General features: G+C 44.6%; 1 protein-coding gene across 1 annotated transcript in view; it reads right to left on the reverse strand.

Moving 5' to 3' along the window:
- The window catches only part of LGR6 (leucine rich repeat containing G protein-coupled receptor 6), a 155,980-nt gene that overhangs the window by 8,243 nt on the left and 129,068 nt on the right, over window positions 1–18,669 (reverse strand). Inside the window, exons 7-14 of the mRNA XM_079979072.1 lie at window positions 12,709–12,777; window positions 11,066–11,137; window positions 10,267–10,338; window positions 9,228–9,293; window positions 8,313–8,384; window positions 6,127–6,198; window positions 2,453–2,578; window positions 971–1,131 (exon numbers count right to left, since the gene is read on the reverse strand). Of these exons, the coding sequence (XP_079835198.1) occupies window positions 971–1,131; window positions 2,453–2,578; window positions 6,127–6,198; window positions 8,313–8,384; window positions 9,228–9,293; window positions 10,267–10,338; window positions 11,066–11,137; window positions 12,709–12,777 (710 nt within the window). The remainder of the gene's footprint in view (window positions 1–970; window positions 1,132–2,452; window positions 2,579–6,126; window positions 6,199–8,312; window positions 8,385–9,227; window positions 9,294–10,266; window positions 10,339–11,065; window positions 11,138–12,708; window positions 12,778–18,669) is intronic.

The raw sequence follows: 18,669 nt of genomic DNA on the forward strand, positions 1-18,669 counted from the left end.
AGCAACTTTCTCCAAGTTCTTCTCTTTGAAAGAGAAGGTGGCAGGAGGTAGGGTACAACCCTGAGAGTATCTTTGTGAGTTGTAGAAAATCTGAAAGGGAAGAAATGCACACCCAGGATTCCCACAAAAAGGTAAATGCTTCTCAGCTCCCCGACTCCAGTGAAGTGTAAAAAAGGAGCATGAATAATAATAATAAAAAGTGTCTAGTACTACTTATTAATGAACAGAAAACTTAAGCTTAAATATGAATTCTATTAAAAAATAGACAGCATTAACCAGACTGTGATGGTAACTGCAGACTGCAGGTGGTGGCCTGCCCCATACAAGCTGGAGCCCTGCCTTACAAAATGTGAGAAGGGTATCCTTGACTTTTCCAGAACTGCAGCATCAAGGCTGTTATAATATAGGCCAGGAGGCTGTCTCAGAAGGATCAAGAGATGACGAGTCTCCTCTCCCCATGGTAGACTGTGTCGAATGTATTTCTCATTTCAACTCAAGTCTCCCAGTCTTGTCAGTGTGTGTGGGCCATGTGTTTATACAATCATGTCATGCAGCAAACAAACAATCCAAGCTGTGGTTTGGGAATCTGTGTATTTCCACCAATGCTTTCTGCATGTGACTTGCAGTCACAGAGAATTCCCCCTGCTAGGAAAGATTCAGCCAAGTGAGCAGCAGACCCCCTCAATGCAACAGCCACAACGATTAAGCTGGCCCACTTTGATCCCCCCTGAAATACACCCCAGTCTTCCTTTCTGTTCCTTGCACTCGGGAAGCTGCAGTTGCCAGTTCAGAGTGATCAAAATATTAGGGTAACCAGGAAAGTGCACGGTTTGCTCCAACACAATGAGAGCACAGGCCTGCTTTCCTTCTTAGCAACTGCACTCCTCCCCACCCCAGCTTAACTTCTGATTTAACAAACTCAGGTTTCAAGCAGAAGTTAGACTGCGACCCAGAAATCGGTCTTACTCACAGTGATTATCAGTATGGCCTGTAAGCAGTCCCAAGGTCCTCTTGTGGCCATCCTCATCCTCAGGACTCATATCCTCAGAGTCCCATTGACTAGACATTTTGAAGAAATTGCTGCAGGCTCCATACGCACAGCACTGGTAGGCATAGGGCACTTCCAGGACCCTGGAGAGAAGAATATAGAGCTACTAGTTACTTGAAGGAGCTTGGGAGGACTGTAGTTCTGTGAGTGGAGCTAGGGATTCCTGGAAGAGACCTTTCACCACACTTTAATTATGAGTATTATATGGGAGAAGCCAATATAGTTACACAGGTATAGAACAAGCACATACACGGTCCCAGATGTTTATTTAGGTGGTCTCCCAATATTTGTGCTCCTCTGGTATTTCCTCCTTCCTGCCCCATGTTCCTGTCTCTTCCTGCAAACACAAAGGTCTATCCATTTTTTAAGGCTGCAACTATATCAGCTGTCTGCATCTTAATGGTTGATTTCATGACTAATACTCAGTGCCTTCTTTCCATAAATGGTAGAGCCTGAGTACAATACTGAGCACTCAAGAGTCTCTGATAATGTTTTGAATCCAAGGAATGCTGTGATCCATATACAGTTGTGCCTCGGAAGTCGAACGCCTTGCGAGTTGAACGTTTTGGCTCCCGAAGGCTGCAAACCTGGAAGTGAGTGCTTCAGTTTGCAAACGTTCTTTGGAACCCAAATGTCTGACATGGGTTCCGCGGCTTCCGATTGGCTGCAGGAGCTTCCTGCAGCCAATCGGAAGCCACACCTTGGTTTCTGAATGTTTTGGAAGTCAAATGGACTTCTGGAATGGATTCCGTTTGACTTCCGAGGTACGACTGTACTGCAAAGGCACTGAACTGGGGACAGAGTGCCACAGACTCCCCATTCACATACTGTAAATGCTAATGGTTGTATTTAGCAAAGTCCACCTCAGAACAAGCGTGTTGAAATTAAGTTAGTCATGTCCATTAGCTTAAGTAGTTCTACTCTGAGCAGGACCAGTGCTGAACACCACATGTTGCTGGCACTTCTGCCATTGTTTTCTGAACATTACCGAGTATTGTCTTAGCTGCTTACTAATCCCTCCAGGCAGCTCATTAATCCACAGCAGACAAGACACGGCCACACAAACAGCATTTACTGTGGGAAGGCTGGATGTCATTAACTGAGGTTGGCTTTTGCAAAGGTTTTCCGCTCTGCTGAGCCCCAGGCGTGAGCCCCCTGCTTCCAAGGTCTCTGCTTGTGTGTGAGCTTGGATGATGCCAGCGACAAGACGTTCAGTGGCTCATCGATTTCTCAAGGCAGTGATGGATTCACAGTGTGAGCAGGAAGTCACGCTTGCTCAAACCTCTGGCCGAAGAGCATTCACAGAAACGTCTAGTAAACACGGACAGCGGAAGGCAGATCAAAGCAAATAAATGAAGTCCAATCATACAGAGCCAGAAGCCAGAAATCAGAAACAAAGCTCACCTCATCTTGGGAAAGCTCTCTTTTGTGAAGGATTCAGACAGTGCAGGGTTGCCTTTAAGTTTCAGATGAGTCAGTCCGCTCAATCCAGCCAATGGTAGCGTAACCAGCTGATTGTCAGTCAAATCTCTATTGGAGAAAAAGGCAGTGGGTGGGTGGGGGGCACACTGGTGTAGGTTAGTGAGAAGTGTGCTGGGCCCAAGAGATGAGCTTCAGGATATTTAGAATTTATATCATTACTGTTTTAAAGAGGATTTTTTAAAATTAAAAAAAAGGTTGGTTTATTTAAAGGATTTATAATCCAATTTTTGAGAGCCACGTCTTTTTAAATATATTTTTGTTAAACCATCCTGATAGTCCCTTGGGTGAGTTGTTGGGATATTGTTAAAAATCAATAGATCATGTTACATAAACAACTAAATGAAAAGAACGCAATAGGCGGGTGCTTTTTCCACACCTTTGCTCAGGTTAAGTTGTTACGAATTGGCAGGTATTTGGCTCCTTGGAGAAAAGACACAGCTTGCATTTACACCCTGATGCCAAACACCAACTCACATTACATGGGAAAGTATTCTTCTTGCAGCAAAATGTGGCAGCAGAGCCCCAAAAAGAAAGAACCAAGAATGCTGCATTTCTCTACGGTAAAAATGGCAACCACTGACCAAAACATGCATCTTTAAGGCAGCAACTATTCATAGGAACAGGAAAACTTGGTAAATAATCTAACTTTTAGGAGATGTATTTGCTTTAAATAGATCTCTTTCCATCAAAAATAGATGTTACCAGTAAGAAAATATATAGTGCTTTAAAGCACTCCATACATAGCGGCTGCATGACATGTCAAACTGAATCATGGTTTAGTGCTACATGGACAAGGCTCCTTGTAGGTTTCAAGCCAGTTTCATGACTCATGGTTTCAAGTTGCCTTATTTATCAGCTAGCAATTATGCAACAAGTGTTGGTCATTCACAAAGAACCCCTGTTTGTATGTGACACGAAGTCAAGGAAAATAAGCATCTACACATAGTGAATCTTGGTGGTTTCTCGTTCCTCTGTGATATTCAATCTATAACCTTCTCACTAGTCTTGTTTATTTTATCTATTTATTTTCTAACATTTATAAGCCCACTTTTCTTCCATCATGGAACCCAAGGAAGCATACACAATGGTTCCTATAAGGTCTCCCAACGAGAAACTGACCAAACAGAGATCCTGGAAGGTGTGGGCCTCTTTTGCTCTCTGTAGTAGCATTTTGTATTTTCACCAGAGAAATGTTGGAGGGTATGGTGCAGTGTAGGACTAGGACCAGGGAGACCAAAGGTAAAGAACCACTGCTTTGCTAATCAAGTTAACTGGTGACCTCAAAGAGTGGCTGTGATGCTATAATAGGAAAGGGTATGATCTTTTATAGTATCCTGAGCTACCTGGGAAGAAGGATGGTACAAGAGTGTAATAAAATATGTAAATAGCATTATTATACTATACATTCTTCCTAGGCTAGCCAGCAAGTAGCTTTAATACATGATTCACTCACTGAGGATGTATGAGGGGAAGCCATTCTGCTGAATGGCAGAAAGATTCCAAGTATAGGTTGAATTATCACTAAGGAAAGAGAGGCCAACAAAGTTCACTATGTGTAGCTGATTGTTTCTCAGTATAGTTGCTATGTTGGCTTCGCCGGCAAAAGACACGATCACTTTTATCTTTTCCACACAATAAAAAAGCGAGGCTTTTCTCCAAAATGCCAGACGAATAGCCTCAGGCCCACAGACAGATTTCATGCACTCCTTTTTGTCCCACACGTTGCAATATAATAGTGTGGTGAGACATTTATATCACATCAGCATAGTGATCAGATATGCCTTTATCCCTGCATTTATCCCTGCAGGCCAGTGGCTCAAGCAGTTTGTGTCTACCCTGGCCCCACACTTGCCAATTGCAATGACTGTGGGACCAGTGTGAATTGTGTTCTCGGCACAACAGAGTTCCAGGAGTCAGCAGAGGTGTAAAGGTAAAGGTAAAGGTACCCCTGCCCGTACGGGCCAGTCTTGACAGACTCTGGGGTTGTGCGCCCATCTCACTTAAGAGGCCAGGGGCCAGCGCTGTCCGGAGACACTTCCGGGTCACGTGGCCAGCGTGACATCGCTGCTCTGGCGAGCCAGAGCCGCACACGGAAACGCCGTTTACCTTCCCGCTGGTAAGCGGTCCCTATTTATCTACTTGCACCCGGAGGTCCTTTCGAACTGCTAGGTTGGCAGGCGCTGGGACCGAGCAGCGGGAGCGCACCCCGCCGCAGGGATTCGAACCGCTGACCTTTCGATCGGCAAGTCCTAGGCGCTGAGGCTTTAACCCACAGCGCCACCTGCGTCCCCTCAGCAGAGGTGTACCCCATGAGAAAAGTACCTACTTTCCCCAGGAACGCTTTCTGTACTTCTGCTTATGCACAGACATGTCAAAATAAGACCATGGGAAGATGCAGTGCCAATGAAGCACATTCACACCTGGCCCATCACTTTTAGCAATCCTGCTTTGTGGCTCTTCCATAGCAGTTCATAGAATTATAGCGTTGTAAAGGACCCGAGGGTCATCTAGTCCAAACCCCTGCAAAGCAGGAATCTCAACACACAGCCCCCGCCATCCAATTTGAAATCATATAGGACTCTGCAAATGTGCTAGCAGTTTTATTGCTGCAGCACTAGATGCTCAGTTACTCTTTTGTTAATAGCAGGACGTGCTCCTAAATCCACACCCTACTCTCAAATATTCTATAAGGACACATGCCTAAGCTGTATTGAAGGGTCCATGCCTGGATTCTCAAACAATGAAGTCCATGCATGCTATTTAGACTTACTTTGGACAAAAGTCCATCGGTGGAATTCAATATCATGCTCTTCCAATTGCTCCAACTGGCATTCTCGTTTGCTAGATGGAACTACCCCCCTTTCAGGGGGCATAGGAAGGTGTGTGGGGAGGAGAGGAAGGGAAAGCCTCATTTTCCAGCAGCAGTCCATGCGCAGGACTTCCGCTGCTGGGGCTGGTTAGATAAATCCCACCCCATTAACCCTAGAAATTAGGGAACTAGACTTTTGTACCCTGTACTGTTAGCCTGCCACTTTTAAGGGGAATCTGCCAGCAATATGTTTCTTTTCTTTTCACCTGATTTTCCCTTGAAAATAAGCACATGGTTTGAGTCCAGTAACAGAACATGCTGTATGGATTATTTCAGCTAAACTCTGTTCTATAATAGAACCAACCCTTGGCATTTAATGGTATATTATTGTTTAAATGAGAGGGGACAGTGGAGCCAAGAAAGGCCTGTGGGATGTTGAAGCTCCTCAATAATTCCAGAATTTCCACTGCTTGGCAGAACTAAGGACTTTCACTTGCCTGGTGTTAAAAATATTATAATAAAGTGATAACACTTTTACCCTTTTAATTTAGACATTGAAAATGGATAAGCAATCAGGTTTTGGTCAGGTGAAAAGCATATTTAGCTGTGTGTAAAAGGAGATTAACTTCTTCTACAGCACCTCAGTTTGGGGTATTTAATTTTTGACACAATGCATACCTTTGACATAATGCCTACCTCTCTTACTGCCCAGGCCTGCTTTGGAAGGGAGAGTGACATATAAATTTAACTTAAACAACAGTAATTTATCCCTGCCACTGTAACTTACAGCTTGATGAGAGAGCGGAGGGTCACAAAGGCATCCGTGTGGATAGACTGAATGGAATTCCAGCTCAGGTCTCTGCAAGGCAAAAGTACATGCATTGATGGAGAAAGTATGCTGAAGAGTCTGTAAGTCAGGGGTGGGGAACTGCTAGCGTTGCCACCTTTGGTTGGGTAAAATAAAGGGCAGGTCCGGGGGGGGGGGTTGTGGGGCTAAAAATTACTTTATCTGGTGCAGAAATGACTTCAAAGCAATCCATGACAATGAAACACAGGGTTTACAGTGGTTTATTCTGCAACCCACCCTCTGGCTGTGCAAAAACCCTCTTTCTAATTCTTCCTCCCTGCCCCACCCCACCCTCTGCCTGTGTCCTGTGATAACTATTGCACTCACCCTTGGCTCTCCTCCTCGTGAACCTACCCTTTGCCTGCACAAATACCTGGTCAGGCTCTCACTCTCCTCCTCCCACTGGACCCACCCTCTGCCAGCACAGTTTGAGGATGAGGAAGAGAATAAGCTTGAACACATGAAAAAACTCATCCCACTGGAAGTCCAAGCAGGAAAAAAAAGGATAACCACATTTTTCTAGGGACGGGTAGCAACCATCCCATAGGTTGGATCTGGCACCTGGGGCTTCCCCATCCAGCTTGCAGCACCGCCCTGCCCCCTTCTCTCTCTGCAATTAGGCTTCAAAAAGCCTTCTAGTAGATCCAGTAGAAAGCTTCTTTTAAGCATGATAGCAGCGCAGGAGGGCATTTTCGGGGAAAGGTTGTGCCTGGGGAAGGGAGGGTTGATCCTGTCCTTTCTGTGCACTGTGACCTCCCCGCCCACCAAAGGGTGGTGGTGGAATTATTATGTGTGAATTTAGTATGAGTATGGTGTGGATTGTTATTTCAGCAGAACCTCAGAAGTATGGGCCTTAGGAATACAAGCTGGCTGGTCACACAACAGGGCTCTTGCATGTAGCTTCTGAAAGATCCATGGAGGGTATGAGGGGGCTGTTGTCCTCTAGCTTCAACAGGGAGAGCTGTGTAAGGAACAGCCTGAGCAGAAAGTGCAAGGCTGTGAGGATTGCAAGATTGGGCTAGGACTAAGCTTTGGGACAGAGAAAGATGAGTGATGTACTATTGTTTTTACTTATTTTTAAATTTCCCCCCTTTTCAGTCCAAAGGGTTGAAATGTTTTGGTGCACAAATAATCTCTTGCTCCTGGTATGCTTGTAACTCTGAGGAATGCAATACATCACAAGTCTTCTCCCTGTGTGAGGCATGTGATAGATATAGAGTGTGTGTTCATATTGTTGTGGATTTGAAGGGGACACCCCTAAACCTTAGAAATTAATAAATGGTAGGGTTTTGATTAGTTGGAGGGTTGAAGGGAAAATTGCAGACCAGTGGAAGAACACCAGCTAAGCTTCCTTTCCAAGCCAGGGCCTCACCTGGGATAGAGGCATAAACATAACAAAAGGTGTTGATGGTCCATCTGAGAGGAATTCTTGGGCCTGGGCAGACAGAGCTTGCTATGGTGATAAGGTGTATGACTGAAGAGTCAGAAAAAGAGAGAGTTCGGAGTAAGGTGTGCTGAGAAGAAAAGGGGAGAGAAGAGACTAGGATCCATCTTGGGCAGCCTGGCTGAAGGCTGGCTGGGAAAGATAACTTTGACTCCAGTGCTGCGCTGCTGTGGGGGACAAGCCCCTCTTGAAATGACCATGCTGTAAGATCTGGACTCCCTCCATGCAGACTGAAGGTGTAAATAGATGAACAAATTATATTTATTAAAGCCACGACAGTCTTTGCTGCGTCTTCAAGCTTCCAAAGGAGCACAAACCCTGGGTGAGTGCCTGAAATCCCCTGGAATCTTGCTACTGACTTGGCAGAGAGTGGGGGTGGCACCCAACTTCTGCAACAATATTTTAAATTCATCTGCATCTGGTACTTTTGCAGGCTTAGAGCTGGGCCGAACACATTGAACTACATATTCCACTCAGTGCTGCTGCTCCTTTCTTTTGGTTGGTGGGGGCAAGGTAGATGTCATAACAAGAATGGGCTGTTGTGTGTCCATGGGCTGGCATGGCAGGCTTGTTTTGAATAGATCTTTGTACGGATGCATCTGTGATCATGCCCAGAGCGCACTGCCTCGCACTACTCCACTAAAATAAAAACCTCTGATGCTTCCCAGCAAGCTGTACTCACATGGAGCGCAAGGCTGTGAGCTGCCCAAAGGTGTCTGCTCCAATTTTGTGGATGCGGTTGTGCTGAAGGCCACTGCAAAGACAGAGAGGCTGAAATGAGAGAGGGAGTCTTGCTTCACAGAGATCTCCATCCTCACTGGCAGCAGAAGAAAGGAGGACTGCCACGAAGGTTTATTTCTATTCAGGCTTGAAAAAGGGTTCAGATTTCAAGGGGAAAGTGGATCAAGAAACAAAACAACTCCTTGCCACCCACCCCTTTCCCTGCATACTGCCTCAGGCCTGCGACAGTGGCCCCTTCAAATAAAAAGTGTGCTTGAGGGAGGCAGGGTGGGGGGCGGCAGTTACAAGCACCAAAGTTTCTTTATACCAACAGTTCCCAGGCCTCTTCAGCATCTGCTCACACTATGAAGCCTGCAGGGTTCGGTGTCACCAGCTGGTGCTCCCACCCATGGGAATACCATGCGGGTGGGGAGAAGGGAACTCTTGGAAAAGCAAAGACTCAGTGCCCTCATACTCACTGGTCTGTTTTGCCCTGACCTTCTCAACCTGAAATCCCTCAAAACTATTTTATATTCAGTGGTAGAGCATCTGCCTTCCCTTCAGAAGGTCTCAAGTTCAACCGATGCTAGGTCAGGCTGGGGAAAGCTCCTACCTGCAACTCTGGAGAGTCACTGCCAGCCAGAGCAGACAAGACTGAGCTAGATGGACCAACAGCCTGGCTCTGTATAAGGCAGCTTCCTGTGCTGCTTCAAGCATTCATGCAAAAAGTTATACACAGGGCACAAGAAACCCAGAGATGCTATTAAACCCCAGGAAGCACCCATCTCCAGACTGTTTATCCACCTCCAGACTGCTTAACTTGTTGTGCAGGCTTGGGGATTCCACCTCAGCTTGCCCCGAAGCAAGAGTTACTCACATCTCTTCCAACTTCTGGCAGTGGTGGAAACTGGGTAGCTCCTCAATTTGATTGTGCGAGAGCTCACTGTGGGGAAAACAACGAAAGTTAGAACAAAGCCTTCCTTCTTGAAGGCCCTCCTGGAATGTATTTGGTTTTGAGGAAAGGAGTGGGTGTCCCCAGGCTATGCAGCTGGGGAAGCAGGAAACCCCAGAGACAGGTAATATCCTCTTTGCACCCACCCCATGCTTGGCACCAGTCCTTTCATTCATTTATATGCCCAGTTTCCTGATATTATCCCTAGATTATTCAACCCTTCCTCTGTTCAGTTTAGCTTCTTTCTGTGTCCAACTCACAAAAAAAGCCAAAAACAGAGCAGTAACGGGCTACTACTTGGTGGCTATCTAAGTTGACATATGGGTATAAATCATACTTCTGCATGATGCTGTTACATCACTTGAAACCAGTGTTCTTCAACCTTGTATCCCAAGGATGTTGCTCAAGTACAACACCTACAATCCCTGATCACTGGCTAAAATGACTGGGGAATTATAGGAACCGTAGTCCAACAACATCTGGGGATGTATAACTGAAAAACACCACAGTTTAATGTATTGTGTGTTAGCTGAGGACTACGCAAGAGCTGTAGATGCCACTCCAGCGTCTGCGATTTTTCAATCCAGCACTTCTTTCAATATGTACAAAAGACAAACTTTGATCTTAATCCTGGATAATCTCTGCCCTTTTTTTCCACCCACTCATCACCATGATATTCTTAACCCAATGTGTCCCGATACTGGTGTTCATTAAATTCGGGGATTAAGAGTGATGTTCCATATGACTACAGACGGATCTGAAGCGACACAATATGATTTCCAGAAAGCCCATTAATGCTAGCTCCTTGGAATGGAGAAAGCAGAAGGGTGGAAAATGTGCCATGGCTGCCCAGTACACTTCTGTGCCAGACTGGTCAGCAACAGGGAGCCATGACTTCCTGTGTTGGTAGGAAATATGCCTGCCAAGAGCCCTAGCAAGAAAGGGAAGTGTGTTTGTAACTTACAGAACTCGTAGGCTGGGCAGCTGCTGGCACATTCCTCCAGGAAGCAAACGGATGCCAGCCCGGGTCAAAGTCCTGTAGAAGAGGAGAAGACACAGTTAATGCCAATATATGCAAGAAAGGCCTGGTCTCTTCCCTGTTGCTAATATGAATATTACTGAGGAAGGTGACTGGGATAGAATTAAAAGAGCTGCACCATGTGGGATATAGAAGTCTATCACATCTGGGGGAATAGGGCAAAAGCAGGTATGAGTTGTGCCACTGTGATCTCAGACCATGGGGAAAAGTGAAGAATGTTTTCCCAGCTGACCCAAGAATACCCTTTGCCTAGTCAAATTTCTACAGTAATGAAGCTCTGACATAGCCTGTCCAGCTAATGACAAGCTTTGCCTGCCACAGAGTAATTCTAAAAAAAGCAGCACCATGAGCGAAAGTGGAAAACTGCCTGAAAAGCATATTTGGGCAGCTCCTTCAGGAGTTTCCTTTGCACCTCACATACATTTTCCTATCTTCCAGTGGCTGAAATGGGACCTGCACTGATATGGATGAAGAAAACACTGCAGTTATAACCTGTTGATTCCTCTTTTTCATTCCCCTGATGGAATACAGTAAATTACATGGCATTAGAAACAGGTAAAGGAAATTTAGAGTACAACTTTCCAACTCATGTTGGTTTCCTTTCTTTAACTTTTCCCTCGGGAAATAGAGAGAGACAACAGCCCTGGGAATTATGATGAGCTCCCTGATGACAAGCATGGTGGGGTTATGCAGTGATCTTGGGTTTCATATTCCTATTCCTTACATAATCTGGAGCAATGGATTCCCAGCAAACGCCTTCTCTGGAATAGCCTTGATGTTGTTGTTATGGAAGCCCCTGTTCAGCAAGAAGACACCAGGGTGGTTAAGGATTAGAACACAGAAGTATTGTTTAAACATAGAAAGTCTAAGTTAGCTTTCTCACAACATAAAATTTACTACATGGATTGTGTGAGTATCTTCAATGTAGTCCATTGCATTTGTGAAGATGTGGCAAGAAGCTGTCACCACTTATGTTTTCCCTCCTGTTGTTTGTATAAAGGTAAAGGTAAAGGTACCCCTGCCCATACAGGCCAGTCGTGTCCGACTCTAGGGTTGTGCGCTCATCTCACTTAAGAGGCCAGGGGCCAGCGCTGTCCGGAGACACTTCCGGGTCACGTGGCTAGCGTGACAAAGCTGCTCTGGTGAGCCAGCACCAGCGCAGCACACGGAAACGCCGTTTACCTTCCCGCTAGAAAGCGGTCCCTATTTATCTACTTGCACTTAAGAGTGCTTTCAGATTGCTAGGTGGGCAGGAGCTGGGACCGAACGACAGGAGCTCACCCCGCCGCGGGGATTCGAACCGCCGACCATGCGATTGGCAAGTCCTAGGCGCTGAGGTTTTACACACAGCGCCACCCGCGTCCCCTGTTGTTTGTATACATGCTGCAAAACAGACACATGCCCATTACGTGGCCATGATTACCATATTTTATTTCTTAATATATGCACTTCACCAATTCTCTATGAAGCTCAAAGTAAATGAAGCTCTTTACAGCGAATGTGCATGCATATCAATTTTTTGAGATGGAAAGATAGGACAAAACCATTTAATGAAGCCAGACTGAATTAGCAGCATTGGTCAAATCTGACATCACAAACAGCAGTTATAATGTAAGCAGAATATATGCAAATAAGTACAAAAGACACCCACTGTGCTCTTGGCAAGCTAACAATGTAAGCTTCATAGTCTAGACCCCTATCCTGGGACACAGTAATCTGGTGGGAACCAGAGCAGCTGAAACACCCCAGATATGTGGACTTTGGAAACTGGAAACACTGAGACAGTGCATGCCACCCCCAAATTAGGACCATCTGAACACACCCTAAGGGCTGAGAAGCTTATTACCCACAATGCATGTCTGTTTCCTGGAAAGCCAGAAATTGCCCATGTCCTGGAAGAATGAATGGACCTTAGTGAGGTGGAAAATGAGAATGCTCCACTGAGGGTAATAATTAGAGCCTCAAAGCTTCTTCTGAAGGAACATAGCCCTAGAGGTGGAAAGCAGCAGGGGCTGCAGAAACTGGCACAGCAAAATATGCCCATCCCATCAGTGCTGTGGGCCTTCAGCAGTTCTCTGCGGAGGTGTGTTTGTGTGCGAGTCTCATGTGTTTGGCCAAAGGCCATAGTTATTACACCCCATGGCGATCTGCCCACTGGTACCACAACTTTGGAAATTCTGTTTGGCACTAATGACATCCGTGAGGCATTTATTGCAGTGCGGGGAGAGGGGCATGCTGAATTTATGAGAGGCCTGGTGAAAGAGGAATGCGCATTAGCATTTGGAATGGCAGTTCTGTCCACATTAAAGCTGGAGCCAGATTATCTCTGAGAATTCTTCCTCGAGGAAAGCAAAAGAAATGCCTTACAGCTCTTGAAGTCGGCTGAGTGTCCTAATGGCCACTGGGAATTCCACCAACTCATTATAATTTAGGTCCCTGGGAGAAAGAAAAGCAAAGGCATCATTAAGAAAGCTAGAAAAGCTCAGCAGAGGGTGACACATTCCAAAGGGTTGGAAAAACAGAGTCATTATGCACTGGAGATGAGCTTTCCAAGTATGTTTATCCAGCCACCCATGTCTGGAAACACAATATCAAAGAAATGCTGGAATATTCCCTGTTAGGAGCAAAATCAGGCCTGAGCCAAGCCAAGCTCCAGAGACCTCTAGTAATACCGCCATCTTGGACCCCCAACATCCCTATCTGAGCTACTCCCTCTGATGTATCTTAGCTGCCCTTCTAGGACTAGGCATTCTACCAGTCTATCCTACACTCACCACCATCACTGTCCTCCTCGCAAACACATTTCTAAAACCAAGCAAAAGGAAGAGGAAATTATTTAATGCATTTTCAAACAGAGTGCTTTCTTCACATATTGCTTGGCTTTGCCTGTTTTTCAGAAAAAAGGGGAAGCAGCAGCTGTAGCCTAGAAGGGCAGAGAGCAGCTACTGCTGAGGTAACTTATGTTATGGCTACTTTAAAGAAAACGAGAGGCATGGGTGGCCAATGAGTCATCCCCCCACAATGCTGTGGAGCCAGGGATGATGGGAGTTGTAGTTCAAAACCAATAAAATTAAGATGACGATGCAATCTTGTTGCAAGTGAAATGTTGTGTTTTGGTGTTATGATATTTGCTGTTACGCTATTGCTTTATTATGTCAAGAAATTGTTCTCATGATAGTTGATTTTATTGTTTTCTTTGTTGTAAACTCAGGGGCATAGGAAGGGGGGCGGTGGGGCGGTCTGCCCCGGGTGCCATCCCAGAAGGAGGGGGTGACAAAATCCTCCCTGGGCGAATTGCCGCCGTGACAATCACCCCGTCCCCTGGGCGGATCGCCCCTGGGTGCACAGCATGTGTGCTGCTCCGGGTGGCCGAGCAGCTAGCTCCGCCACTGTGTAAGCTGCTTTGAGCAGTCATTCTTTTTTGTGGAAAGATGGCATACAAATAAAATGATGGTGATGGTGGTGGTGGTGGTGATGATTAAAACATCTGGAGGACACGATGTTGTCCACCTGTGGTTTTAAGGAAAGGCTATGGCAGGCTCCCTTCACCCATTTGTTATTTGAGGGCAAAGCCACACAAGCCAGTCTTGCAAAGCACAGCTCCATTTACTTTCAGTCACTAACAGAAGGGAGACTGAAATACACATGCCCTCTCATTAGGAGGAGGATATGTGAACTATGCAAGACCGGCAGCGTGCCAATGGTGTGAAAAATACATTTTTATACATAATTGCCATTTTATATATTATTGCCATTGTTACAACAAGGAATGAGGGGGGTGGCACAGGACTAAATACATTTTTGGGGGGGGTGGTGTTGGCATGCCATGTTTGTCACATGTCACATGGAGTGACTATAACTGTCATCTGAAAGCACCACTAATTCTCCAAGGGGAAATGAGATATATCATGAGTTACATGCAAGAAGGCCCCAACATTAATTATGCTTTTCAGTGGTCAGAGTGTGTTAACCCTCCTACTGTATTTGGATTGAAATTTTCAACTAATATAGTGTCCCCTCACCCCCAAAAGGTTTAATTCAATTGTTGAGAGAGTGATGCCCATTTCCAGGAGAAATGCCTCTATCTGTATTTCTGAGCCAGAGATGAAGATAGATAAGAGAAGCTCCTAGCTAAACTTAACCCAAAGAATATGATGCCATCTGAACAGTGTGGGTGATCCTCGAGAAAGAAACAAAACAAATAATTCACACTGGATTTCTCAGGTCTGAAACGGCCAATGAGGTGCTTGCTGCTGTGTAGATTATGTACTACCCATTGTCTCATTGTCCCATTCATAGAAGAAGCCAGCACAATAAAACACGTTGCAGGGAACTATCCTGACTCATAAGTGCCATGTGACCATTTCTATTTACATGGTAGCCCAGTGGGTTTTAATTGGTGAATATCTTAGAACCTTTGAGTAATTACTGGCTCCTGTGGATAACTTTGTAATTGCACTTAATGGACCCCAAAGTAATTACCACATGAATGGGATTGTGGTTAAAGAACAGAAACAACCATGAATTTACTCTGGAATTAAATGGGATTTGCCATCTAATTGCCTAGTAACGCCCACTTCCCTCCTTTCTCCCCCACAACCACTGCCTCATAATTACCTTGTAACTCCCCTGTGCCCTTATACATTGTAGGCAGAGCTAGACATGCCTCTTATTAGCAGTGGAAAGAAGCACCACTCAGTGTCAAAAGTGTTTGCATGCAGTTAGATCCATATGCTATAACACCTACTTAAACTCAGAGGCCCCAATACAACAGACTAGTAGGTGAACATCTCAGATATTCACACAGATGCACACACACACTGTAAAGTGGCTACCCTGGAACAAAGGAACTTCAGAGAGAAATGCCAGTGTGAAACTGCAACATTAAAAAATTCAATTCTATTAATTTGGGTCTAAGTAGAGAGAATGGTTTCCTGTTCCACTATAGGAGTGAATTTTCTCAGCAATGCTAAAACAATTCTGTTGTCACCAACCACAGTTGCTGCAAAGGCTCATTTTACATATATATTAGCTTTGACTGAGCTGTCAGACTATACTTGTTGCATCCCATTGACACTTAATTCCAACACACACACAAACACACCATTACATCCAGGGTATGTATACCTGAAAACTGAATCACACTTCATGCAACTGAAGATAGCTCTGGTCCATGAAATCTAATGCTGTAACGACCACAAAACTCTTTGCTCAGTATGCTTAAGGTATTTGATTGCATTTGAGGTAAGCATACTCCAATTGTGACCAGAAATATTTCCCAATTTTTAAAGGCGTCAGTCTTCGCTGACATTCTAATTTCAAACTTCACTACTACAATGGTGTTTTCTCAAGTGACACAGAAACAGGTGAGTCTTAAATGTCTCACTTGACAGGGAGGTGCGTAATGGGAAAGAGCTATTTTTATATTGGATGTACTATCTTCTCACTATATATTTTCCTTCAGTTACAGACGTGGAAAAGTGAAAACTCAGATAAAAGCACTGCTTTTGAGAACAGCCTAAGCAACACACACTGTTAAAAAAACCCCAAAACTATGGCCAATCATTTTATAATCTAATGCTCTGTGAGATTTTGCAGTGGTGGTGAATCTCCTGGCAGAGATTGACTAAAATGCTTGGATAAGATAAAGGCACTTCTGCTGCTACTGGGTTACATCATATCTCCACAGGAAGTGGGGAGGTTAGTGAATGATGGGCTTGAGGGAAAATGGGGTTTGAAGAATTAGTACAAAGGAAATAGGGAAGGAAATGTGTGGGGTTGGGAGTGCTTTTTAAAAAGGTGTCCAGTGAAGCAGTGTGCTAAGGGGAGAGGTCATGCCTCAAGAAGAGTGGAAGAAATTGTGGTCCAGTAGAATGAAGTCTTGCCCAAATGAAGAGAACAAAAAGGAACACAAAATTTAGCAAAAGAAATGTAAGCAGACAACAAAGGATGCAATTATTATTAGTAGTAGTAATAGTATTTGAGGAGCACATCATTTTAAACATAAAGACCATCACCAATAAAATACATTAGAAAGAGGAAACTGGCTAAGGTGGTGGTTGGGCCTTTAGACAACAAGGAGTAAAAGGTGTGCTAAAGGAAGACAAGGACATTGCAGAGAAGCTGAATGAATTCTCTGCATTCTGTTTACACAGTGAAAGACGTAGGGCAGATCACTTGTGCTTGAACTCACTTTCTCAAGAAGGAATCGGAGGAACTGAGGAAAAAAGTGGTGATAAAGGACAAAGGCTTAGACCTTATTGACAAATGGAAAATGGAAAAATGACTGTGTTCAGATGACATCTTCCTGAAAGTTCTTAAAGAACTACAGTGTTAAATTGCTCATCTTTTAACAAAAAATATGTAACTTGTCCCTAAGATCAGCCTCCATATTGAAGGACTGGAAAGTGCCCGTTGTGACACTATATATATATATTTTAAAATCCATATTAGGGTTTATTAGGAAAGGAACTGACAATAAAACTGCCATTATCATAAAGCCATTGCACAAATCTATGATGCGACAGCACTTGGAACATTGTGTACTTGGAATATTGTCTGATTTGTTTTTAATTGTTTTCAATATTTTGAATTGCTGCGCCCTTCCCTCAGACCATGTGGTGAAGAGTGAATGATAATGTTTACATTTATCCTGATGTGTTTGCAGGGAGATCAGACATCAGCTACAGAGCATTCACTCTGATTGGTTTGTGGAAAGAATAGATGCTGTTACATCAGAGCAAGTGTTACCCAACACTTTCCACTGCATTTTCCCATCATTTTCCTTATTGGGAAAAAAAAGGCTGATCTTTTGGGGAAGTAGGTTTCTTGCACAAGATCTTCCCAGTGTAATTGCACAACCTGAGTTTGCCAATATGTGATTGAATCCCACTCAAAAATAGCAACAGTCTGGAGGCGCCTTTAAAGGGATGACTGTATTGGGTTGCAATTGTTGATATAGCGCTTGCTTAGATCAAAATTTCCATAACTAATGGAATTCCTATGAATGCAGGGTGGGGAATTGTGAAATATAATATTTCCATTATGACGGTCTAGTCCTCCAAGCAGCCTCTCCCATGAACATGAAAAGTCTGGCAATTTTTGACATGATCCATGTTAGAACTAGTAAAAACAAAACATCAATTGATAGCTAATATAATTAGTAAAACGTAAGCCGCTCATTTGCTTTTTCAGTTGCTCTTCCAAGCGCTTTCACAGGCTTTAATTGACAGTTGTAATTTTTGATTGCATATCAAGCAGCATGCAAGCACATACAAGAATAGTTCTTTCCGAATAAGCATTGGCATTCTTCACTTATGTTGAGAGCCTATCTGGATAACCTCTCAGTTTCTGCTTGGCAGAGAGAAAATTACTGTTTTTTTTCCAGCAGATCCCTCTGAATAGGGGTGCCATTCCTGAACTCTATTTGGGAATGCACTTGCTAGAGGGGCAAAAGTTATACCAAAATGCAAATGAACTGAGACGCACAAAAGCCCTTTCTTAGAGCTTGCTCTTAGGAATGCTAGCACTGAGCAACGCAAAATATGAAAGAGCTGCTTGAGAAACCTTTGGAATATAGCTTTGCTACCAATTTAGGACTTAAGATTTCCTTCAGAATAATACTTTAGTTTCCACTAGACTACTTCAGTGCTTAATTTCTACAAAAAGAGATGCAGGAGCTCAATCCTGACCAGAAAGGGCCACTTACCCAGTTTTGGGGTGGGCAGTGGTTGAGGCCCATCATGATTCCCACCCCACCCCCCACCGGAGGAGGATTCTTTCAGCCTTGTGGCCAAACATTGGGATCCTCCTCAGATGGATGCAAGGGATCCTGGAATTCCCTGCCCAATAATTTTGAATTTTTGCCCAATCAGCCTTGGCAAGGGGGTGGGGCATTGGCTGAAGACTGCAGCAGGTATTCGCTCTGGTCTGGCGTCAAAGGGTAACAGCCGGCTTCGCTGGAGATTGGCAGCATGGTCAACAGAAGAGCAACCCATCCACCCCATATGCTGTTCTTGAGGCACCTTATATAAAGACCTTGCTGTGTTTCAAATGGTCACTGTATTTGAATTTGCTTGCAAACAAATCAGGCCTGTTGGTTTTTTCTTTCTTTCTTGCATTCCTCATAAGAATCGCCACAACTTTCGGCAGATAAGGCATTGGGTGGAATCTTTAGTCCAATTCAGGGTGATTTGGTTCATCACCCTGACACCAAGCAGGTGTGATCTCAGGGTACCCTGGCAGAGGGGTCTGGGTGGAAGTTTCTGTCCTGAAGCCAAGCGGGCAGCCAAAGGGCCTTGGAGCTTCCAGTAGAGGTCTGGGGAGTAT

This window comes from Podarcis cretensis (assembly GCF_951804945.1).
Source record: "Podarcis cretensis genome assembly, chromosome: 6".
In the NCBI taxonomy this organism is placed as follows: Eukaryota; Metazoa; Chordata; class Lepidosauria; order Squamata; family Lacertidae; genus Podarcis; species Podarcis cretensis.